Genomic DNA, 25,488 nt, shown 5'->3' on the forward strand with positions numbered 1-25,488 from the left:
TTAAATTAGTAAAATGCATTCATTAAAAAAAATGTGTGTGTGTAATAAATCACACTGGGGCTGGAGAGATGGCTCAGTTATTAATGACACTTGGTGGCTTAGTACTTAAGATCATTGATTGAGCCTGGTAGTGATGACACATGCCTTTAATCCCAGCATTCCAGCATTTAATCCCAGCATTCCAGAGGCAGACGGATCTACAGAGCAAGTTCCAGGACAGCCTAAACTTGCTACACAAAGAAACCCTGTCTCGAAAATCATGAACAAAACAAAGAAACATCCGTTGAGTGTTCTTGCAGAGGACCCTAGTTTGGTTCCCAAGACCCTCATGTCAGCTCACAACTATTTGTAATTCCAGTTCCAAGGGATCAGAAATCTGACTTTCCCAGGCACTGCACCCAAGTGAGGCACATACATTATAAGCAGACAAAGCACTCATACACATAATAAATCTCTTTTCAAAAAAGAAACCAAACTAGAAAGTAAAACACCTGATGGTAGTTAATTGATTAACCTTGTTAAGCTACCCAGAAAAATCTGGACTTGATGGTTAGAAGAGGAAGGAAGTCAGTGTGGCCGGGGGAGCCCTGGGCTCCGGAGCCTGTCACCATTCTGGGTACAAGAACTTCGTTCTGGATGTTGTAGTGGGGGTGGGGACAGGGACCGGGGTAAGACGACAAGACCCAAGTCATAAGCTAGATGACCTCGAACTCCATACGCGACACGGAGGAGACCGGAACTCCTGTGTCGCGAATGCGTGTTTCCGGAGGGAGTTTGAGCGCAGAGGCCTAGGATGGTTACACTGAGAAAGCCGACTTCCGGCGTGGAGTTCTTTCACAGCGTTTGGGCGACTGAGCTTTCGAGCGATGCGGCAGAAGTATTACATTGAAGCGGCTGCTCGGGGCCTGGTGGGAAGCTGCCCCGGCCAGGCCCGGTACCTCCTGTAAGAGAGGGGCGGAGGATGGGCGAGCGGGCAGGCGGGCGGGAGGGCAGCCACGGTGTCCTGGCCTCACCCCCGCTTTTCTTTTGCAGATGGGCCTACAGTTCGACACACGGTAGGAGAACGCCGACTGCCGTGGATACGGCCCTTGCCACCCCAGTGGTCCAAAAGAGAAGGGTGATCAACTTGTCTCATTAAAAAAAAAAAAAAAAAAAAAAATACTCCTGGCTTCTCAGTTGCATGAAAACCCCAGATTTCTTAATGTCTTAATCCTTAGCACTAGATACATTGATCAGTCTATTTTATTCTTAAATGTGTTTTGATGATTTGTGTTTGTCTGGGCACAAGATGCGTGCCTGATGCCGCGGAAACCAGAAGAGGGCGTCGAAACCCCTGGAGCCACATTTAAAACCGGCCCTTAGCCCCCATGTGGGTGCTGAGAACTAAGCCCGAGTCTCTGCAAAGAGCAACCAATACTCCTAACCCCTAAGCCATTCCCTTGCCCCTTGATCTGCTTTTATTTTTAAATTTTATTCTATTGAGTTTTGCCCTCATATCTGCATCATTTGGGAGCCTGGTGACCAGAAGAGTGTGATGGAATCTAGACCTTCTGTTGGATGGGTTCCCGTGGATGGAACTCAGGTTGTCTAGCTTGGTAGAAGTGCCTTGATCCCTTGAACCAACTCAACAGCACCACATTGATCAGGGTTTCAGTAGTTTCCACCTGTCTTCCAGGCATCTACCTCTTACTCCTGTATCTCTTGGTTTTCCTAATAATCTTCCAAGAGCCAAACATTGTTGTGTCCCAGAACTCAGTTCTTAGATGACATTTTTTTTATTCAGTCTTGGGACTGGCTACAATATACTGAGACCTTCCTGTCTTCACCCCTCCTTTTTTAAACAACTAGTTCTTACCTTAGTAAACAGTGATCTTGTCTTTATCTTGGGGCTATTTCTTGAAACCCTTGGTCTACCTTGTACTAACAAATCACAGTGACTTTAAAATACCTCCCAACTGACCCACTCCCCCCCCCTTCCCTTCTCCCTCTTGGTTTGCCCCCCCTACCCCCGCCCGCACCTCCAGGCTCACTCTGGCCCAAATCATTATGGGTGGTTATGAGCCACCATGTGGTGGCTGGGATTTGAACTCATGACTTCCAGAAGAGCAATCAATGCTCTTAACTGCTGAGCCATCTCACCAGCCCACTGACCCACTTTTTATTCATGCTTGCAACCTGATCCAAACAATTACTGCTGGCTGTCAGAGGGCATTCTGCAGTCTCTTTCTAAGCTGGAATGCCACATAACCTCCGTGACATACTTCCAGTTGGTTACTCAACTTCAACCATGGTCGACTTTCATGCTGTTGTGTTCCTGGGCTTTGCAGATGCCTTATCGTGCCTGGAACGCTACTTTCTGCCTGCTGTCATTTTTCTCTGCAATGCTCATTTGATGACGCTTCCCTAAACATCCTTCTTTGAATTACAATAACTTTGCCAGCCTCTGCGCCTCCTTCATTAGTCCCATCCCTTGGCCCAGCATTAACATGTGCTGGTCTATGTCATCTAGTTGTCCTCTGTTCACAGTACACAGAAAAGTACTAGTTGTATTGATGGTAGAGAAGGAAGGGAAGAAAAATCCTGTGCCGATTGCTTTGTGGTAAATGTGTTGATAACTAAGCAACAAATGAACAGAGAAGTATAGGCCAGTGACCTGCCTACCTGCTGCTGCAGGAGTGGATGGGGAAATTAGAGAATTCTGTAAAGTACATTATTGACAGTTTGCTTTTATGCATTTTCATATCTGGAGTTTGCTTCACGAAACTGTATCTGCTGATAGCATCAGTATGTTTTTTCCCCCACTTATGATACCAGTTGTTTGAGGTAACAAAATATTCTGACTTGCAAACTGTGAATTTTATTTATTTGTTTATTTGTAGAGGATAACAGCACTTTTCAGGAAACATGTCCACACTGCTTCCAATTGTTGGTTCTGGATAACTCTAGAGTGCGCCTCAAACCTAAAGCCAAATTGACACCAAAGATACAGAAACTTCTTAATCGGGAAGCAAGAAATGATACACTCAGTTTTAAAGAAGCGAAGCTGTTGAGAAAGTATAAAGACTCTACAAGTGTGCTGGTAAGGTTGCAGTTTAGTACATAAAAACCAGTGTCGTTTTGTGTTCTTTCCCTTGGGGAGAGAATCAGCCTGACCAGAGCTAAGTTCTAGTTGTTCATTTGGAGTGTTAGAGTGCACACATAATGTTTCTGTGGTAGTGAGTCACCGAGAGTATAATTTAAGACAGGGCTTCTGAAAGCCCTGGCTGTCCAAGAACTTGCTTTGTAGACCAGACTGATTTCGAACTCAGGGTCAGCCTGACTCTGCCTCCCCAGTGCTGGGATTAAACATGTGCATTATCACACTGACTAGTTTTAATTTTTGATAATTCCCCAAAACCAAGGATTGATGCTCTTACGTGCTCTCACCTCGCTGTTGAGCGCAGTATTTTCTGTTTTGAGAATTCCTTATGTTTAGCAGTCACACTCACAAGCTCAGTCACCATTTAATCATTTCTTCAGTAACAAATAATTCCCTCCTCACTCATCTTATGTATGAAGTCCCAGGGTCAGCACGTGTCCACCCAGCAAAGTGTTTAGTGTATAAAATGGAATAAAACAAAAATTCCCAAAGGCTTACTAGATGGAGACCATTATCAAGTATATCTTCTATTTTGCATGCTCTGTGTGAACATTACCAACTTACTCAAGTGTATGCAGGCACTGAGGTAAGGTCTTGCTATGTAGCCCAGACTGGCCTTAAACCCACTGTGTAGCCTAGGTGACCTCAACCTATGAGCTTCCTGCCACAGGAACTTACTAGAAAACAGATCAATATATTGGGAATCTATTTCCAACTGTTGAGAATGTTCCCCTAGGAAGATTTGCATCTGTATATAGCTTTTTTCCAAAAACTACAAGGCAGCAGGCCTTCATCTATGCAGACTGCTCTAGTTACTTTTCTGTTGCTGTGACAGAACGCCCTGACTAAAGCATCTCATAAAAGGAAGTGTTTAATTATGCGTACTGCTTCACAGGGCTAGAGTCCATGTTGGCCAAGTGGAGGAACAGCTGAGGGCTCATGTCCTGATCCACAACCTTAAGGCAGAGACAGACACTGGGAGTCACCTTCTTTGAAACCTCAAAGCCTGCCTTCAGTCCAACTTCCCAGTCTTTCTCAAACAGCTATACTAACTGGGGACCAAGTGTTGAAGCTATGAGCCTAAGTGGGTCATTCTCACTCAAATCACCACATAGATCTTTATTTGAATTTTTGTCTGTTTGAAATCTGAGTACGTCTCACGTAACTAGCTTAAATTCTGTTGAGACATAGGCTATGTAGAAAAGGCATTTAGGTACAAAGTGGACCATGTCTTGGCAATGCATCCTACTGAGGCTGGAGAGATGGCTTAACAGCTCAAAGCACTCGCTGCCTGTTTGGTTCCCATCAGCCATTCCCATAATCAACACACTTTCTGTACCTTCTGGCCTCTTCAAGGGGACCAGTCTTGTACATGGTGCACATATTTTCATGCAAACAAACACCCATAAACATAAAATAACAATAAATATTGATGGAAATGGAAGGGTTTTATTAGTCAGACTAGCATTTAACATAGTCACTATGGATTCAAAGGTGCTACTTAAAATGCCAGTGATCGGCTCTGTTTTATTGAGAAAAGAACTAAAGTTCACCAGCTAGAAAACAGTAAATCTCTCCTGCTGTTAAAAAGAACATCCAAGAGTTAGTGAATGCCCTCCTATCCCTAGCTCCTACACAAATCAGTTTCATAATGAGTCCATTATCTTTTAAAAATTATTTTATTTTTGAGGTAGAAATATGATTGCACCATTTTTCCTTCCCTTTCCTCCCTTCAAACTTTCCAGAACCCTTCATTCCTCTCTTTCAAATTCATGGCCTTTTTTCTCTGCTACATGCGTATATGTATATATGTATATATGTATGTACACATATACTCCTAACTATAACCTGCTCCATCGATATAGTGCTATGTATGTTTTCAGGGCTAGCCAATTGGTGTGCTCCCTCCCAGGAAAACGATTCCTCCTGCTTTCCACATTCCTTAGTTACCTATAGTTCTTTCTATAGGACTAGGGGCTCAGGGTGTCTCACTACCCCCAAGCCTGTTGTCTTTTTAAAGTATTTAAATATAAATGCCTAATCAGCACCTTCTCGTTGGCAATTTTATTGTTTTGAATTTGTCTTATCTGACTCCTCCATAGATTGCAAGCTCCCAGAGGACAGTCTCTGTGCTAACTTGTCTCTGTCATACTCACATAGGAATTGGGGAAACATGGTTATATTGAGTTACCAGAGAACTCACAGGACCAACTTCTTTTTTGTGGTAGCTGATTACCTGTAGGACATGCAACAGAACAGTGAGACACCATGGTAAGAGTAGAAGCTTCCTGTGGGCTCTGAAGAGCAACGCCGCCACTGCTGCCAACAAAGCCAGCCCGAAGACGCCAAAGAGAACGGCTCCAGGCTCTGCAAACCTCGGTCAGAGTACAAATGGTTCCAAAGGCAAGAGTCCCTCCTTGACCATCAGGTACTTAAACTTGTTAGCTGTGTGAAACATGAAGTGTCTGTTTCATGTGCATCCTGAGCCCCTCATGCATTACATTACAGGCTGTGGCACATTTGTCTCCCATGCCCGTTGTTGTTTGATAGTTCTAATCCTCTTCAGTGCATGTGGCTCCTTTGCAGTCTCTCCCAACACCTGACGCACAGCCACAGCCAACTTCCAAGTCTTCCCTTCCTCCTGTTTCTTAACTCTCAACAAGATGTCCTTTTATGCATCCTTACCTAAACTGGCAGAGATTAGCAGCTTCTATGCTGTAGTTTGTTACCAGTTTCTCTTTTCTACTGCTGCTGTCCTGGGCCAGGTCCTCAGTAACCTTTTGTCAGGACTAGGACAGTGCTTCCCTGAGGAAGACCTGGCTCAAGTGCAGCTGTCAGCAGTCTTTAATAAGCCGGGCTGTATCGCATTGGGTAAATATAAGTGCCTCCCAGTCCCGCACTTGCCTGTCTTGTGTGTTGCCTCGGTTTCCCGTGTGTTGTCTGAAGCCCTCGAACTATGTTTCCAAATGGTAGGTATTACTCTTTTCTCTGTCACCTCTGGGAAGGTAGATGAAGCGAGATTTGCCACAGACTGCACGTTTTAGGACCCCTCAGTATAATAGTCATGGATTTAAGTACAGTCCCACAGCTACTATGTGAAGAGGATTTCGTTACAAAGGAAACTGAACATAAACGACAAAATCTAGCCAGGACTGGTTTATTTCTGTTTAATGATTGAAATTTTATATTGAGCTTCAAGTTGATGATACTGGGTTAAAATGTCAAATCCAGTTTTCTGTATATTACTGATTTTAGTCAATATTTGGTATAAATACAACCGAAATTTCACTTTTTGTGTAAATGTGGATAAAAGAACATTTCGCTGTATTTAAAGCCATTTATTTGCCTTTAGGAGTTCTGAGGAAAGGGTTCAGTTGGTAGTCCTTGCTGTGTAGACATAACCGAGTTCAGATCCCCAGCACCCAAGTGCAAACTCATACTAGATAGTAAACGGCGTAGTGTGTGGATGTATGCACCTGGCACTATCCAAAAACACCAGTAGTCTAGTGCCTGTGCTGTGACACCGCCATCCTGGTGGGGAAGACATAGTAGAGCAGTGCCTCCTCAGGGCCTTTCGCTGGAAAGGAATGAAGCCTGCAGTTGTATGAGTTGTCGTGAATGTTGGTGTCAGGTGTAAATTCAGCCTGGAAACATCTTACCTCTAGGTTCATCTTTCAGGTATCATGGGTGCTTCTAAATGCCTCCTGAAGTGCTGCTCTAAGTGCCTCCTAAATGATGCCAGGATTGGATATTCCATGAGGCTTTTGTTGTTGTTCATGGGAATTACTACGATGAGCACAGCCAGTGTCCATACGGAGCTGTAATGCAGTGTGGTATACACAGCAGATGATGTTGGGCGCAGTGTGATTGACAGGAGTTTTTCTCTCCTTTCAGAACACCCACATCTGGACAGGCAACACCCATTTGCTCCTCAAGGAATGGGAGCAAAAGAAAGAAACACTTCTCTCAACTAAAAGCACTGCTTAGTCAGAGTGCATCTGACAAGAGCCCAAAGCTGGACTTCAGGCACTTCTTATCTTCTCTATGAAGAGAATGACCTCTGAAAGAAAGAACTGTCTATCTAGTACAGCTTTTGTCCCCACTTTGATGTCTGAGCACATGGAAACTAAGTCAAAAGCAAGCTGTTCTTGTCACCCTTCAGTGCTGTGGGAAGTGCCTCATTAAACCAAGCCCCCTCGGCCTCCCTGGTGAATGTGAAGACCAAAAAGTAAATGACCAAAGGGAAAGGTACTGCTGCAGCCACGCCTACAGCTCTATCTTATCTCCAGTACCAACAGAGCAGAAGGAACCCCAGCCTACAGGTTGTTCTCTGAGCTCCACATGAGTGCCTGCCTGCCCTGCAGCAGATGAATAAATGTAATAAACAGCTTTGAAAACTAAGACAGTTTTTATGATAAAGGTATAATGTGTACCGAATGGTAGTATTTAATTTAGATTTTGAAGTTTTATTATCATTTCAGAAGGAAACAAGGTTTCTTCCATGTATAAATAACTATTTCTAATATAGAAAAATCAAATGTATTTCCTCAGTCATGTGCATAACAATATTAGTAAACTAACTATGAACATTTTCCACATTTTGAAAGATAAACACCTGCCCCCTCCATGCCCATTCTAGAGATTAAACTCGGGGGCCTTGCTTGCTGAGCAAGCACTGTACCAAGGGTTGGGCTAACAAGGGTTAAGCACTGCAGCAGTGAGCCAGGCCAGTCATTCCTTATGTGTCTACAAAGTTCACCCTGTTACTACTACTGAGCCTCTCCTGATTTAGATCATGAATTCTGAAAAAAAAAGGGATTGTGCAGTGTGTTTTAGGAGTTGAGGTAAAGTGAATCACTGGGGAGTTTTTCAGTGCACTGTTTCCTAGTCTTAAAGAACTTCAGTAAAAAAATTTGAGCATTAGTTTTGTTGGATCTTTGGGAAAATGATAAGATGTCTTCTTAGGAAGGTGTAAAAAAATCCTAACACTTCTGAAAATAGTTACTGAGGAAATATTTTTCTCCTTTTGCTAATCAAAGTGCTCTTGTACAGTTTTAGGGATCATTAAAAAATGAAGGACAATTTTAATTGGCAACACACAAAAAAAGGCCATATTTAAAATAATTTCCAAACTTTTAAAAAGCAAGACTTCTAGTGTGCTTTGTTGTCATACTCACCCTCTGTCCACACAGTGCACCTGTGGAATTAAGGCGAAGATCAAAACAAGAAAATCAAATGGTATTTTAAACCACTGATGGTTTTTGGTAATGCCTACAGCTTTATAAGAAACTAAGTTCCTGAAATGACAGAAAACAAACATGGAGAATTCTGGTCATGAACTGACAAAAATAGACCTCATACACGTTTCATTTCGTATATCACTTATTTCATATTTCATAACAACTAAAACTGTAGGCCTACTGTGCTGGTTTATCTGAAAAAGTGATTACTGCACTGACTGTTAAGGCGCTAAAACTACCCAGAGGGCTGCAAGTTTGACAGGTAAAAGCACTTGCTGAGACCTTCTGACCCAAGTTTAGTTCCTAGGACACACATGGTGGAAGCAGAGGAACAACTCCTGCAAGCTATCCCTTGACCTCCACACAACAACTGTGGTGTGTGCACAAGCACGTGAGGTCTGGAGAGCACTCGTTGCTCTCGGAGAGGACCCAGGTTTGCCACCACATACATGGGTGACTCACAACCATCTGGGACTCTAGGCCCAAATCAAATCCCTGCCCTCTTCTGACCTCCCTGGGCTTCAGGCCTACATGTAATCCACATACATACAAGCAGGCAAACCATTAATAAACATAAATACATCTAGGAAGGTCATAATGAAAATACTTCCCCTAAATTGTAAACACTTCTCTTAACTACTGTTACTTAAATGGTATGCTTTGAAGTGTGTACTATTTAAAAATGCTGTAACTCCAGCACTACACCTTATTACTGAAAATGTTGGTTAAGGGAACATGGAGGAAAAATGCATGTTAATGAACCAGTAAGCTCAGTCATTGGAAGTTCGCTTTCGATAGGTTCACAGTGGGGAGACTAGATCTATCAGGAAAGACTGTTTTAAATCTACTGATTTAAAATGTTACTATAGCTGTAATTGTTCTGTCCCATTAATGGACATAAAAAGAAGCAAAGAGGCAGGGGCTGACAACTGCAGCCTTCAGTCTTCCTAAGTGCTTGCAAAGGCATGCAAACTAGCAGCTCAGTGAAAAAGCACCAGTGACATTTGCTGCTAATTTGGGCATCCATGTCCAATAGACTAGGCTGTGATGAACTGGCCATAAAGCTCACCTGAGGCCATACAATACTCAAATACTAGCTCAACAACAACACAAAGTGTTAACTGCAGCTCAGATCCAAAACCACAACCACACCCAGGCTCCCCCTGTTTATGGTAGTATAGTGAATATGGTGAAATTATACAACATTTATAGCATTTTAAATGATCAAATAATTTGGTCCCAACACTCAGGAAGACTGAATTCAAGGTCAGCCTAAACTGTTATATAGTGAGACACTGTACCAACAAGCAATAGAGTTCACTGATAGAAGACAACTCATGACAGTATTATTTGGGAAAAGCCATATATTAATGTATGATTCTTAAAATACACCCCTCCCCTCAACTTGTACTTCCAAATAAATATGGTAAGATTTTAGATATGTTTAAATCAGCCAATGATTCTGAGTCACAGGATTCTTTAATTTAAAATTCCAGTTTTATACTTTTCTGTGAAGTGCAGAATTCAAATGTGGTAATTCTAAAATTTGTTGCATATCCTACTTTAGCCAATTATCCATTTGGATCACTGTTGGATGCTTAGGATATAATGTTCAGGGGCTGGACAGACAACTCAACAATTAAGAGGTGTACTGCACTTACAGAGGATCCAACATTTCACACTGTGTATAACTCCACCTCTGACTTGTGACTTGCAGGTATACATACACACACAAGCATGCACAATAAATCTTTAAAAGACAAAGTGTTCATTTAAAAAGCAACATTCTTTAAAAATCTTAAATTACCTAAAGGATTTGCTTAAGAGGAGTATGTCCCTAACCTTGGATATTGTGACTCTGTAAATCTGGGCCCAATTATTTGCACTAAGAACAAGCTCCTGGCCGAGGCTAATAGTTGTTATCTAACACACTTAGGAAGATGAAGCTCTGAAAATTGTACTATCCCATTCCTACTATCTTACACACTTGAAGACACGCATATAGCTGAGTAGTGATCTTTGTGCCCCAGAAGATGCTACATCAAACACCACCTGAAAACACCCCATCAACAGTTCATTCTACCCGCTGTGCTGGTACAAACTATAACACACACACACACACACACACACACCGTCTCAACTTCACTAACTTGGGAGAGAGTAAAGCAATGTGGAGAGTAGATTTAAAGGTGGAAATAGAAAGGAAATGAGCAGAGCAAGCCCAGCAATTAATATCAGAAGAGAGAAGGTGGAAGGAACAGTAAATAAAAGAGGAAATCAATAAAGACAGGGAAGAGACAAACAAGGTAGCTCTAAAGGTGAGAATGAAGAAGAGAGTAAGAAACGTAACCAGTCCCAATCAATACCAGCACTGAGCAGACTCAGGCAGGGAGGCCCAACCCAAGGGCAGCCTGTGCTTTGAGAAAGCAAGCAAATACCCCAATGGTTAACAGAACGAGGTAGGCAAAGCTGGCTCACTGAGCTGGAATTAGATATTAATCAGGGAAGTGGAAATGTGAAGGAAAGACCTGGGAAGATGCAGAGTTGGCATGCAAACCCTTGGGGATCCCTCATATGTCCACTATGCCCACCTCTTTGCAGCCTCTGGCTATGTGCCAGTTTATGAAACCCACTCTTATGTAAATAGGAAACATGAATCCAGATGAGGTTGACAAATACCATCTAGGAATGGGAGGGACGGGGGAATAGCCAGAGCAATGTTATTACCTCCCAAACTTTCCAGACTACAAGAATCAGAATATTCTGATCCATTTGATTAGAATCCTTTTTTAGTAAGCCTCAGCTAAGTCCTCATCCCCTCCCTTTCCTCCCTCCCTCTCTCTCTCTCTCTCTCTCTCTCTCTCTCTCTCTCTCTCGTGTTACATCACAGATCTAACTAGGGCTTATGCTTAAAGTGTTCTACAATTGAACTATATTCCCAGATGCAACTGAATTATCAAACGCTCCAGCCAATACTGCCCTGCAAATTCCCACAGTTTCTAATATTTCTCAGTTTTACTTTAAATCCAAAGCCTGGGAACTGGAGTGTTGGTTTAGCTAGCACTACAGTATATACCTAGCATACAGGGACCCTGATTTGGATCCCTAGCACCACAAAAATTAACTTGAGTTGTCACAAGGAAGCTTCAGGTATCAACTGGATCTGTGAGGAAGGAACCAACTATATGATGAACGGTAAAACCTATACTTCATTATTCTCCATAATTGCTTAAATATTTAGTGTTTGTGTGTATGCATGGTACACGCGCCCAAGCAGAGGCTAGAGAGGATGTTGGCTTCTTTCCTCCATTGCTCTCTGTGGCACTGTCTTCAGATGCGGGGTGTTCCTGCAATGTGGCTGTCTCCACCCCCAGTACTGGCACTTGAGCCATGCCCAGCTTTTTATGCAGGTGCTGGGGAACCAAACTCTGATTCTCCTGTTTATACAGCACGGGCTCTTACCCACTGAGCTACTTCCCCAGGCCCTATTTGAATATTTGAGAAAAGAATCAAGTTGGTGCTCAGCCCCTGCAGTTTAATAAATACCTCTGATGATACTTTTCTGTTGTCTCTGCTTCACTGACTACTCCCAGGACTTTGCCAACTCCCTCCCGTTAGTCCCACACCTGCCTGTCCTTTATCAATGAACTGGATTCAGAAAATAACACACACACACAAACTCTTCAAAAAGAACATAAAACTTTATTAGGATCTTACACTGTCATCAGATACAGCCAAAGAAAAGGGTTTATAAAAGACGGAGTATCCTTTTTCCATGTGCTCTTGACACCACAGACTAGATGGCAACAGATGCTGTGTATACACAAATCCATTAAGTAACCCAGTGTTCCCTTCTGTACAGAGAAGAACTGAATTCACACCGTCAAAAGCTTTTTCTAGCACAACTGAGAAGTAGGGCTCATCTCTAGGAGGAACTCCTAGTAGCTAGTAAAACAGTGTCAGGCTTTTGCATTACTTCAGAGTGGGAACTGAGGAAGGCCCAGTCACTGTCCTCTCCAGACTTCAGACCAGTTCATGAACCACACACCACAAAGCTACTCATAACAGTGACAGCAGACAACATCATCTGAACTCTGAAAATCATGATGGGTGGATCATCCTAGCTTTTTTTAATGCTAAAGGATTTCTTATAGAAAAATCCTGATTCAGAATGCTGTGAACAGCTATCACAACAGCTACAGGTGGGACGGTCTTCCTCAGGGAAGGCTGGCTACAGAGCTCAGCTCCTTTCCAGGCTCCCAGCTCCCCCTATGGTTCATTTACTTACTGTAGTGTTGTAGGAGCAGAGGGAGCACCGGGGAATCTGCTCAAATTGCCACTCCGACAGCTCTCTGCACTGTTTGTGGAGAAAAGAGGAATGGTGTCCATTCACAGCACAGGACCTTGCTACAATGTGACATACTTTCCCTTGAGGGCCAGACCAGGTTGCTCTCATACTTGTAATTTGCCTCCAGTACATGGTAGAGTAAATGTGCATGATTTACAGTTTGGTATTTTATACCCCTCACCTAAGCCCATTTCTTTTTTCTTCTTTTTCTTAATGCAGGGTCTCACTCATGTAACTAATGGCATTGATCTCACTCTACAGAACAGGCTGGCCTTGAACTCACAGAGATCCTCCTGCCTCTGCCTCCCAAGTACTGAAATTAAAGGCATGAACCACCACACCTGGTTTAAGCCCATTAAGTTTAGTCTTCCTTTCAGAAAGGAATATTAACGACTGTAAGGCTGAAAAACTTACTTCTAGAACAAACTGTACAGTCTGTTCAATTAGTGAGCTAACCAACAACTTGTGGTTTGGGGATTCAGGTTTTGAGTACTAGCATTTATCACAGATCTCATCACACTCTTTAAAAAAATAATACATTTTATCATAAATATTTAGATCAGATAGTGGCATCAAAAGAGTATCTAAGTCTGTCTTCATGGTGAAAATATTTCAGGAAACTTCTAAAAGAGTTTATATCTTCCCAAGAGTATACCATTTATAAATTAGTTTTAAATGGAAAAGTATCTAGTTTAGATGGATAAATCACTGTGTCAGCAAATCATAAATAAGTTTAAGATACTGAAAATAAGTTAACACACAAAGCTTTTGCTTTCCAAAACAACAACAAAAACTTACTTGGCATACTTTCAAAACAGGCATAATCAGGGTATGTAATGTGTGTCTCCTTTGCTGAATCTTTTCTTCAATCCCTACCCCTAAGGAAAAGATAGCAGCACTGGCAGCCACCCCAGTGTGAGGGGTCTGGCTGCTGCACACAAACCCTTATGTGACAGACAAACGCTGCTCAGGATGTGCTGGAGCCACTTGTCAGCTCATTACAAGCATATCCGTGGTCCAGTGGTTTGGGCTTCTAGTTGAGCTTCAGCGGTGCGCACAGAGAACAGCTATAGCTTCTGTGAGGAAATGTGTCCTAATTCCCAAAAGTTGTCATTGGAAGATAGAACATTCATGGGATGGGGTGATGCCAGACATGTAACTCTGTTTTGGAGAGAGGCCAGTGTTTAAAGCACTGTTCCCAAATCTACTGGCTATTAAAGATAAATTACCTGTCACTTCTTCACATGGAAATTCATTTCAACTATATCCTCTAATACTGAGAAAGAAACAGTGAAGCCATTCAGAGTACTGAATATAACTGGCCTGTGAAATTTAAAAGGTGTTCTACAGACTATTTACTTGGACTCCGATTACATGAGAAATGCAAAGCAATAAGGGAGAAAAACATCTCCCTCTGCCATCATGAAACACAAACCTGCAGGTTCACAGTGGAACTTAAAAGAAAGCTGGAGAGCATGCACCTGCTCTAACACACCAGGTTCAAGTACAGATAAAGGTACATTTGCTGTGTATTTACACGTGTAAACAGACGAATATAAAACTCACCACATCTACCCTGTAGTACAGCATTGCTTAATTCCAAAATATAATCATTCAAAAACATTACAGAAATAAACTGTTTTGGGCTACTTAATTGAGCACTATGGGTACTGAGTTGTTGAGCTGCTCAGGCTAAGAGCTACTGTTTACGTGACATGGGCAGGGATTAAGCACTGGGATTGTGTCGCTGCCTGATGTTTCCTTTACGCCCCACAGCTGGTGTTTTGTTAAGGGATCTGATGTAAGAAGACTGACCCGACAGAAGCAGTCAGCTGCAGAGCTGGAGTTGTGCTCATTAGGACAGCAGAACTTACAACACTCTTAAAGCATTAAATGCACTTAGTTCTAAATAATGTGATCAAGGGAGTGTTTATTTAACAGACCTTTTATCCTGGGATGGCATTTGAGATGGAACTACTACTGTGCTACCGGGGAACCTTCTCTAGGCTTTAATTTGACCCTGCACACGGCATCCATGTCTAGTGTTAAACTCAAAAGGCATGAGGACACACAGAACCAGTATTTGGGTGGCAAGAGTAAGGTGAAGTTGAAACATTTAGTCTCTTCTATAATCAAGCTCTAACGATCCCATAAACAGTCTCACATCAGCTCCTGATCAGTTCTTCTCATTAGGAATTAGATAGTGTACAGTGATTAGATACTGAAAAAAAATAAAGAAAAGTAATTGAAAATACATGAAGAAATAGAAACATGGAATTTCTCACAAGGCCTTGGATCAAAAAAAAACTTACAAAAGATTTTTTTTTGAAAATAATCATTAAGTTCATTAATACACAGAAATCATCACTTGGTTTTAACTAAGTCATGTTAACTCACTAATAAAATAGTAAAACAAACCAACATTTTAACATTTTATACTTCCTTGTCATTTCTTGTGTTAGTACCATTCTCAACAATGTACAAAAATAACTCTACAGGACTATTCACCTAACCTGTCTCCATGTCTGCCAAAGTCCTGGCCCTGGAGGAGACTGGCCATCAGTCTTCACTGTAGATGTCCCCCGCAAAGGGCAGGTGCATGTGACTGCCAGTGACATTGGGCAAACGAGATAAATCTGGCAGGCTCTGGATCCGGGCTCTTAGTTCTTTGCGTACCAGGGAAACTCGGGCTAACTTGCGCTTGTATTCCTGCAACAACAAATCACTCGTTAGCTTTCATGTTGAAAAATCAGTCTAGCTTTCTGCTGATTCTCTGCAGAATTTTGTATTATTCAGCTACTGGCAAATAAATGATCATACCATTGTGAGTTTGAGTCAAATGGGCTACAGAGGTAGGAGAGCAGTGAAAGTAAATAATAGCCATGCAATTAAATATCACAATGAAGCCACTTAGTGTGTATTTTCTTTTTTTGTTGTTTTGTTTTGTTTTGTTTGTTTTTTGACACAGGGTTTCTCTGTGTAGCCCTGGCTGTCCTGGAACTCACTCTGTAGACCAGGCTGGCCTCGAACTCTGAGATCCACCTGCCTCTGCCTCCCAAGTGCTGGGATTAAAGGTGTGTACCACCACCACCTGGCTAGTGTGTATTTTCTTAGGCTGAAGTCTCAAAGTGTTCTCTGTGATTGCTAGCAACCACTGCAGCATAATCATAACTGGGACTTTGTCTCCAACACAAACGAGCTGCTTCATAATTTCATTGGTGGTAGGTTTAAAATAGTCCCATGTAACTGAGGCTGGCCTTGGATTCAGTATGTAGCGAAGGGTGACCCTGTAATTCTGATCCTGCTGCCTAACTTGAGTACTAGAATAAGAGCAATGAATCACAGCACCCAGTTTATGTGGTGCTGGAGACACAATGTGGGATTCTGGGTATACTAGGCAAGTACTGTATCAACAAAGCTAGAATATCAACCCCTAGGATCTTTTATTACTATCTATATAACTGCCTTAAAATTAACATCATGACTATACCCCACTATTATTAATAAAGGATACATTATTATACACATTTTAAAATTCTGACAGCCTCTCTTCAATACAACTTGCAACATCTGTAAATGATATGCATTTTATGTATTAACTTGCAATGGGGAACACAGATCACCAGACTGTGCACCAAAAGCAAGAAAAAGGATTTTAAAAGGCTGGCAACCCTTAACTCAAGGAACAAAAGGCAGTCAGTCACGATGGTCTTTGGCCACTGTCTGTAGTAGATATTTCTCACCCTAAATGAATCCTCAAAATCCTCACTTAAATCCTCTCCAGAGAGCATGTGGACCTTCTTACACTCTTAGCCAATAGAGATGAGGCATGAGAGGGAGCCAAAAGGTAGATAGCCAGAACCCTTCTTCAGTGTACCTCAGTGTTGGTGGCATACCTGAATTTCTTTAGTGATTTCTAAGAATATACCCCTTCTTTTGTTTGTTTGCTTTTGTTTTTAAGAAAACTACTGGTCCCACTATGTATGAGTATCTGAGAACATCCAGAAAAGGGTCCGGACCATACAAATTGTATAAAAGCCTCCCAAATGATGCTACCACCCAACCAGAATTGTCAGTCACTTTCCTCTATTTTTGATGCCTAAAATACTATCAACCAGGGAGTAGTCTTAGTATTTATTTCTAAGCCTCCTCTAAAAATAATACAATTGCCCTGGCAAGGCAGAGGATTTGTCAGATTAGTATAACCCACAGCTCTAAGGAAACGAGAGGGAAAGATCTAGAATAAAGAACTGGGCACATTAGCTGTAAATCACACAGATAACCACAAACATGAGGGGTTTCAATATCCTTGCCTTTCCAACCAATTCTGACAACAAGGTGCACTAGCCCATGCTTCAAAGACGACAACCTCAAAGGCTGACTCCCTTCTTACTTTTTACACTTGCCACTGTCTCAGAATACCAACCCACCACAGTACCTTGGGTAGAATACACACACATTTAAAAGTAGAGGAGTAGGGTGTGGTGGCGCACGCCTTTAATCCCAGTACTCGGGAGGCAGAGACAGGCGGATTTGAGTTCAAGGCCAGCCTGGTCTACAAAGTGAGTTCCAGGACAGCCAGGGCTACACAGAGAAACCCTGTCTCGAAAAACAAACAAACAAAAAGGTAGAGGAGTAGGTTTCTTTGGTTTAAGTACACACTTCTAAACATCACTTGTGAAGAGGAAGGGTACACCTCAGTGATAGAGTGCTTGCCTAGCGTGTGCAAAGCCCTGGGCTCAACTCTTCAGCAAGAGTGCATCTGGTGGCTAGTTTTAAATATTGAAGTACAGTCAGGAGTAGTGGCACCTTCAGTCCTAGCACTCAGGAGGTGGTAGCAGGTGGATCTCTGCAAATTCAAGACCAATCTGGTGTGCCCAGGAAGTTCTAGGCCAGCCACAGCTACAAAAGGGGACCCTGCCTCACGTACATATGTACATAAATACATACATACATAGTAACATAACACTATAGACTATATGCTTGAATTAGATCTGTGTGTGTAATCAAAGGTAAGAACTGGGCAGAAACAATAAAGCTGACATTTTTCTATTTGACATTCTGGAGTTTAATAACCCTGAGTATTTTTTTTTAATTTATTCAAAACTGAAAATAACTCTACCTACTAGTGTAACCAACTTGTTTCTTTTCTGTGTGTTCCATTAAATTACTCTACAGCCTTAGTCCCACACACTGTTCTCTGACCTCCGCATGTTCAACCTGGCACACAAAAATGTACATACACAAACAAAATACATTTAGTTTTGAAAGAATATGGGCTTTTTTTCAGAAGCCTAGACAACTTTCTCCTAACATTTTCCCCTAATTTAAATCACTATCAGTGTGGCATCCTTTATGTCTTTATCAAAGCCAGGCACTCCACTCTCACATATCTAAGCTAACTTACTAAAAACACTCCACTGTAAAAAGCAAAACGTAAGAAAGCATGTGTGCTAATTTGGGTTTAACTCAGCCAGTAAGAGCAGAACTGACACCTTCTGGGGCAGCTGCAGCATGGGAACCACTCCTAACCTTGGTCTTTTATGTCCCCACCCGACTGCTCACTTACAAAGGCCCACATTTCTGACCCTGCCCACTCATCTCCAGTCTACCTACCAGTCTCATCCCCACAGCTGCAGTCCTGCAGTCTTCAAAGTTCAAGTTTCATTCATCCATTCTTAAAATTTTTAGCCCTAAACCAAGTGTGGTGGTGCCCATCTTTTTTTGTTGTTGTTGGTTTTTTTTTTTTTGGTTTTTCGAGACAGGGTTTCTCTGTATAGCCCTGGCTGTCCTGGCACTCACTTTGTAGACCAGGCGGGCCTCGAACTCAGAAATCCGCCTGTCTCTGCCTCCCGAGTGCTGGGATTAAAGGTGTGCGCAACCACGCCCGGCTGGTGGTGCCCATCTTTAATCCCAGCAGAGGCAGAGGCAGTGGAAGCTAAGAGCTTGAGGCCAGTCTGGTCTATGTAGAGAGAGTTCCAGGTTAGGAAGAGATACATAGACTCCATCTCAAACAAAGGGTTGGGGGCTGGAAGATGGTTCAGCTCTTAAAGGCTAGGCCCAAAAGGAAAAACAAAACAAAACAAAAAACAAACAGAAAAACATACCATTGTTACCAAGCTGTTTCTCTATCTAGAACATTTTTCTGGCCATTCTTCCACCTATGTCGTCTTTACCAGAAGGAGCCTTCATCTTGTCATGCTTCAACACTGAGTTAAGGTTCAGGTTTAAATCTGAGGTAAAATACTTTTATCATGTTAAAGTCCTGGGCCCAAGCCTAGCACCAAAGGTAGTGGTAGTAGTAAACTAGTCCCTTAAAAGATGTGATCAGCCTTGTAAGTACTGCCAAGTTCAGATTTCAAACTAGAAGTTTCTCTCTGTAGCCAATCCTTATGTATAGAGGACTTCAAAAACTCTCTTGACCAAAGGCCAACACTGCCTCCGTGGACCTCTGTGCTGTGTTCGTTTTTCAAAGCTCATTCTTTCTAACCTTAAATACTACAGGATTGTTTCCAAACTTCATATTTGTACTGGGGAGGTATGAGTCAACTTTTTGTATAGTAACAAGCAGAGCACTAACTACTAACATCCAGTCAGGACGGAGATAAATGCTGCCTCCTTAGTCTTCTATGTCCATGACCTTGAGCAAGGATTACCTTTGATTATCTTAGTCTCTGTGCTTTCTTCTTTTCATTTTTTAGAAAGGGCAGTTTTGCAGATCTGTAATGCTTAAACTGTGATTATCACTCTAGGATAGCATCTGAATTAGCTCAAAAACAGCAGCTAGAGCAGTGCTTCTCAACTGTCCTAATGCTGTGGTCCTTTAATATTGTGGTGACTCTCAACCATAACATTATTTTTGTTGCTACTACATAACTGTAATTCCGTTATTCATAATCATAATTATGATTATGAATCATAATGCAAATATCAGTGTTTTTCCATGGTCTTAGACAACCCCTTGAAAAGGGCCATTCAATCCCTAGGTTTGAGAACCACTGGGCTACAAGAGTAAACTTCCCAAGCTGGATGGGGTCATGCACTTGGAAGGCACGGGTAAAATAGCCTAAAGTTTGAAACTAGCCTGGTCTATATAGTGAGTGTCAGGCCAGCATGAGCTACAGAGCTCTGGAGACCCTACCTTAAGAGGTACACTAAAACAAAACAGAATAAATCAAGAGTTATTTTAGGCATCATATAGTTATTCTAAAACTCTCAATAATTTAAAGGTTTTTGAACTTGTACTTTTATTCACCTTTCCTTGATCCTATATCTATTCTTTCTTTTCTACACAATTGTGACAAAAAACAAAGCAAAACCAAAAATCTACAGAACTGAGTGTAGTTCATGCCTGTGCTTTCAGTACTAAGAATGACGCAGGAAAGAGGTTCAAGTCAGTCTGAGCTAGTGATACCCGGTCTCAAAAGCCTATCCAAATAAAATATGTATTTAAAAACAAACAAAACCTATCAAAACAAAGATGAATTTCCACTACATCTCCCAGTGCCAGAAAGACTGAGCAAAGAGAAGGACCTGCCTATTAAAGCCCCACCCACTTCTCGGGAGCCCTCAGCTATACTGTAAAGTGTACTACAACAAACCGGAAACACCAGGATTAATTCTTTTGAGCTGGTTTTGTGACCTGTTGGAAGCAACCTGAACAGATTTCAGAACACTATAAAAACAGGCTCAGACAAGTCACTCCCTCCTCTTTGCAACGACTAGATTGACAATACCCAATATCAAAACCTATACTTTGAATAGTGACATCCTAGCACAATCAAAGACTTTTCCCTCCACAAAAATTCTAAAAGAAGTAAATACACTATTTCCATATAATTTCAGATGCTGCATCTATGTGAATATGCAATCGGTTTATCTCTTCAAACCACTGTGCAGCATTATATCTGATCACTTACATTGTGCTTTGAACTCATCTAGTACACTCTAACCCAAACGAAAAATGCCAGTCATTATTCTAAATCCTTCATTTAATTTCTACATGTAGAGACTACATGCTATACAAGATGAAACTTGTCTTAGGGTTTTAATGCTGTGAACAGACACCATGACCAAGTCTTATAAAGGACAATATTTAATAGGGGCTGGCTTACAGGTTCAGAGGTTCAGTCCATTATCACCAAGGAGGGAACACAGCAGTATCCAGGCAGACATGGTGCAGGAGGAGCTGAGAGTTCTACATCTTCATCTGAAGGCTGCTAGCAGAATACTGACTTCCAGGCAGCTAGGATGAGGGTCTTATAGCCCACACCCACAGTGGTACACCTACTCCAACAGGGTTACACCTTCTAATAGTGCCAATCTCTGGACTGAGCATATACAAACCATCCCCCCAAAAAAATGTCATTGCCATTAAGAACCTTCAAAGTCAACAGAAAAATGAAAAACAAAGGTTCAAACTTAGACTGGCTCAGTCCTTATGCTTCCCATTGCGCCCACCTGTTTCTTGAATCCTGGAATCAATTGAGTGGAGTATTCTGACTGTTACCTAACTGAAAGCTCCTAAATTACCACAGGATCACCAGCTGAAAGGGGTGAGCCATCATGACTCCCTAACTCACGATCCAAGGAGAAAACTGTGACTAAATACCTTTGCCTTTTTAGAAGTAGACTCACCACTTTCACCTATGTAAATATTTGGGTGATTTTTTATATTCACTAACATGGGCAAGTTCATTCAGAAATGGTGCCTAGCATTCCAGGAAAGTTGAATCCATCAGCAAGCCTAAGTTTAACCTTAAAAGAACCGAGGTATTGTTAAGATGGGAGCTGATAGGCAGCATATAGCATTCCAGGAAAGTTGAATCCATCAGCAAGCCTAAGTTTAACCTTAAAAGAACCGAGGTATTGTTAAGATGGGAGCTGATAGGCAGCATAGGACACTGGTGATTTTTCCATTAACCAGGCAACCTCAAAAGCAATATAATGCAACTTAAAAAAAAAAAAAAATGACCTGCTTCTACAAATACTGATGACTAAGTGGAGCTGACATAACTTGTTAACTTGCAAGTTTTATTTTCTGATTATTACATCACAGTACCTTAGACTGTTAAATATCATGTAACATCCTATTTAAGGATGCCCCATTGTTCTACAGCTTCAAAGAAGTATGCCAGAAAGGTAAGTTGGGGCTAGTGTTTGGAATAAAAATTATTATATATATTATACATAGTGGCTACATCTGTTGTATCCTCAATGGGCTGATAACATGAGGTGCACACCAAAAAGTTCTTCATTCACAGATTTCACTTGGCTCGACAATGAACCCAACTTTCCCCTCATCCTTGTCACGTCCATAATCCCGTCACACCATCACCTCCAACAGCAGACTACTTTGCTTTCGAATGTCTTTCAACATAAACCCCACGCTGGTGGGTTCAACACTTTTTGTCAGTTTTCCTGGGATGTTGGGCATCAATACCAACCAGGCCCCACTTCCAACTTCTTGCCGGCACAACTTTGCCAAGTCCATTGCAATTCTGTTGCACTACAGGAACTTCCCCCTCTGGCTTCTTTTAAGGCTTTTTCTTTGGTGTTCTATGATGTGAACAGGATTTGCCTACAAGAAGACTGCATTTTGTTTTCTCAATCTCGCTTGACATTCTAGTTTCCCTAGATCAGGAATTTGGTTTCTGCCATTCATCCTGGAAACCCTTAGTCATTGGGGCTTCACTCTCTGCTGCTTCTCTCTTCCAGTATTCCAGGCATGTAACAAAACGTCTCAACCTTGGATGTACGATTTGTGGGTTTGTCTTCTTGTTCCTTTTCCATTCTGCATTTGTTCAGGGAAGTTCTCATTAGCCTCTCACACCCTCACCAACTATCTCCATGGCTGTCCTAAACGGAGTCAGGTGCCTGTCTGAAGAACTAGGTGAATGTTTCCTTTATGTCTTTATTTGGGATATTTTCACCTCTCTACTTGCATTACTGTCCAATGAGGCATGTGTCTGCTTTACCCACTTGAACCCTTAGCATATCAATCATTTATGTTAAATTCCTGGCCAGGTCATTTAAAAAACAAAAACAAAAAACTTCCTCAGACAGGCTAAGTTTGGTTCCTATGCCTGCTTTGTCTCTATATTGCTTTAACTGACATTTAACAAAGTGCCATGCAACAGTAACACAATCATGCCAGGGCGTGAAGCTTTATGTTAGCATCTCATGAGTTAAGCTGTAGAATGTTGAAGATATAGGTGTCAGACATTGAGAAGCCAACATTAGCAGTAGTGCTCCTAGTTCTGCCCTTGAAAATAAACCAGACTCTCGGGATAGTGTCCAAAGCACCCGAGAGCAGGCATTCACACACATGCATTTGGTCCCAGCGCTCGCTCTCCTCCTGCTCTACTTTGACGCATTCTGTATTTACATCTGCTACTGCCCTGGCCCTAGCTCTTGCCTCTGGATAGACTGTGGACAGCTCATTCACATTGTTAATATGGAATCCCATGTTTACTAGTTCAGCTCAATGCCATCCTATCTACATTACCTGGCTAATAGATTACATTGACTAGTACTTTCCCATATTTGGTATTACCTAGTAAATAGCAAATCTTAACCATGGGTGAAGTTAGCTAGTCTTGGGTAAGTTTTCAGAGGCAGCTCTAAGCAAATGTGCATATACATTTAAAATATGTACATTTTTCAAAGCTGTTGGCAACAAAAAGCAATCTCCTCCAAATTACCCAATAGGCTTCTGATGTTGTGTGTTTATCTTTTTTTATCCAGAAAACCTAAACATGGTTATAATCTCAACAGTCCATTGTCTAGAATATTCTTTGGAATTAAAAATAATTAAAACACTGCAGCACAACAAACTTACTGAAGTCTTATCACAATCAACTTCTATTTAGTTCTGCATTGTAACATGTGAGTTATCTCAATTCTGAAGTGTATTAATTTTTCCTATAAACTCCCAAGTGTTTATATGCTGGAACAAGACTCAGAGAGGGAGGCTTCAAGAACGAAACAGAGTTTCTTCCACAGCAGTTAGTATTCTACAAAAGCTGACTATAGGCCAGTAAGCCTGACCAAATTTTACCTATGAGACTGTAGTACTCTAAACATCACTGAGCCACCCTTAAATGACTAATCATTACTGCTAAAGAGGCTCATGTTTTATCTCACTGCCAGCCCCATGAGTTACTGGTCAGAGAGGCCCCTCAAACAGCACAAGCTATTGCTATCACACTTGGTTGCACACTAGCACCAGATTGTAAAATCCTGTTGCTGCACTTTGATTGTAGGACACAAGAAAACTGCACTTCCTTGTTAATTGCTCCTACTGTTTTCATTGTCTCAATCCAGTATCAAATCTCTAAATCTACCCATGCCAAACTTCCTCAGGAAAGCTCACTTTGCTACAGTATACAACAGGTTCTTGCTCCTGTCAAATGTGAATTCTATAATCCACACTTCAGTTCTGAACAGCAGGTTCTATGGAGTGATTTTAGTGCTAGCACTTGTGAAAGACAGAAAACATACCAAAGTAACAAATGTTGGTTCATTCACACTGGCTTTCAGCTGCTGATAATGTGTGCCACACCATAGGAAAATAAGGGACATGGTACACCTGAACTTGCATTTAATCTACTAAAGATGGTTACATTTTACTCTTCTTTAGCTCACAGGGGAAACATTTACAACTACATTCTCTTTATTTTATAATTTACTTATAATGAGTATACAAAGTTCATACCTTGAATACTAAAGGACTTAGAAGCCAAAATGTAAACAATTTTGTAATTAAAACCTTAAAAAAAAAAAAAACTCTGAGGAAAAAACTCCAATCCTGTGCATTATACATAAGTGTTGGTACACTGTATTCTTCAGAAGGGGTCTTGTACAGCTCAGGCTGGCCTCCAAGTCACTATGCAGCTAAGCATGACCCGCAACTTCTGATCCTCCTGGTTCCATCTACCCAGTGCTGGGATTACTGGGATGAACCACTGTGGTGTTGGGGATCAAACCCAAGGCTTCAGGCATGCTAGGCAAATATGCGACCATCTAATACATCTCCAGTCTAATCATCCATCCAGAGAAGAGGACATGCATGTATCAAAGGCACAAATATAGAGGCCATGGAACAAGCTGAAGGAGTCAGCTTTTGCCTTCCTCCACATGGGCACTGGGGATTAAACTCAGGCCAGGCATGGCAGCAAAGTGCCTTTACCTGCTGAGCCATCTTGCCGGTCTGCCGATACTTTGTTTTATACACGTTTAAAAAAAAATTTTTTTTTAAATATAGTGTCCAAACACTTGTAGAGATTAGAGGACAGCTTGCAGGAATCAGTTCTCTCCTTCCAGTATGTAGGTAGGTCCCAGGGACTGAACTCAGGTCCTCAGGCTTGGGAGCAAATGCATTTACCCACTAAGCCATCTTGCCAGTTCCTTTTAAACATATTTATAACAGTATCCTGTTTGCAGGTAAGTACCGCCATAATACATTAACTTTAAACTACAAATCCAACCACATGTCACTTTGCTGTACTATGCCCTGTCCTTAGGTCACAGCCACAATGTCTGGCTGCTGTTGTTTATATTGTTCCTTTCTTGCCTTGCCTAGATTTCCTGACTACTCCTTTGATGATTCGAAAAAACAAAACAAAACAAAGAACTTTCCTCATACCTACAGCATGTGGTCTTATGATGGACACTAACTAGTTAGGGCATTTCCAATAGTTACTCTATTGTGACCATTTTTTCACCACACACACACCTACTCCACCAGCTCTTGTAGTGCT

General features: G+C 41.7%; 2 protein-coding genes across 2 annotated transcripts in view; one reads left to right on the top strand and one right to left on the bottom strand.

Moving 5' to 3' along the window:
• Positions 1-757: 757 nt before the first annotated feature.
• On the top strand, positions 758-7,540 carry Rmp24 (ribonuclease MRP subunit p24). The gene is made up of 5 exons (XM_021150769.3): positions 758-943; positions 1,033-1,055; positions 2,880-3,079; positions 5,368-5,567; positions 7,034-7,540. The coding sequence occupies exons 1-5, from the start codon at positions 867-869 to the stop codon at positions 7,185-7,187; spliced, it is 654 nt and encodes a 217-aa protein (XP_021006428.1). The 5' UTR covers positions 758-866; the 3' UTR covers positions 7,188-7,540.
• Positions 7,541-12,061: 4,521 nt separating this feature from the next.
• Positions 12,062-25,488, bottom strand: part of Rprd1a (regulation of nuclear pre-mRNA domain containing 1A) — a 47,526-nt gene continuing 34,099 nt past the window's right edge. The window contains exons 7-8 of the mRNA XM_021150946.3: positions 15,241-15,436; positions 12,062-14,948 (exon numbers count right to left, since the gene is read on the bottom strand). Coding sequence (XP_021006605.1) covers positions 15,287-15,436 — 150 coding nt within the window. The 3' untranslated portion in view covers positions 12,062-14,948; positions 15,241-15,286. The remainder of the gene's footprint in view (positions 14,949-15,240; positions 15,437-25,488) is intronic.

This window comes from Mus caroli, unplaced genomic scaffold, assembly GCF_978045245.1.
Source record: "Mus caroli unplaced genomic scaffold, Mus_caroli_1 scaffold_19, whole genome shotgun sequence".
In the NCBI taxonomy this organism is placed as follows: Eukaryota; Metazoa; Chordata; class Mammalia; order Rodentia; family Muridae; genus Mus; species Mus caroli.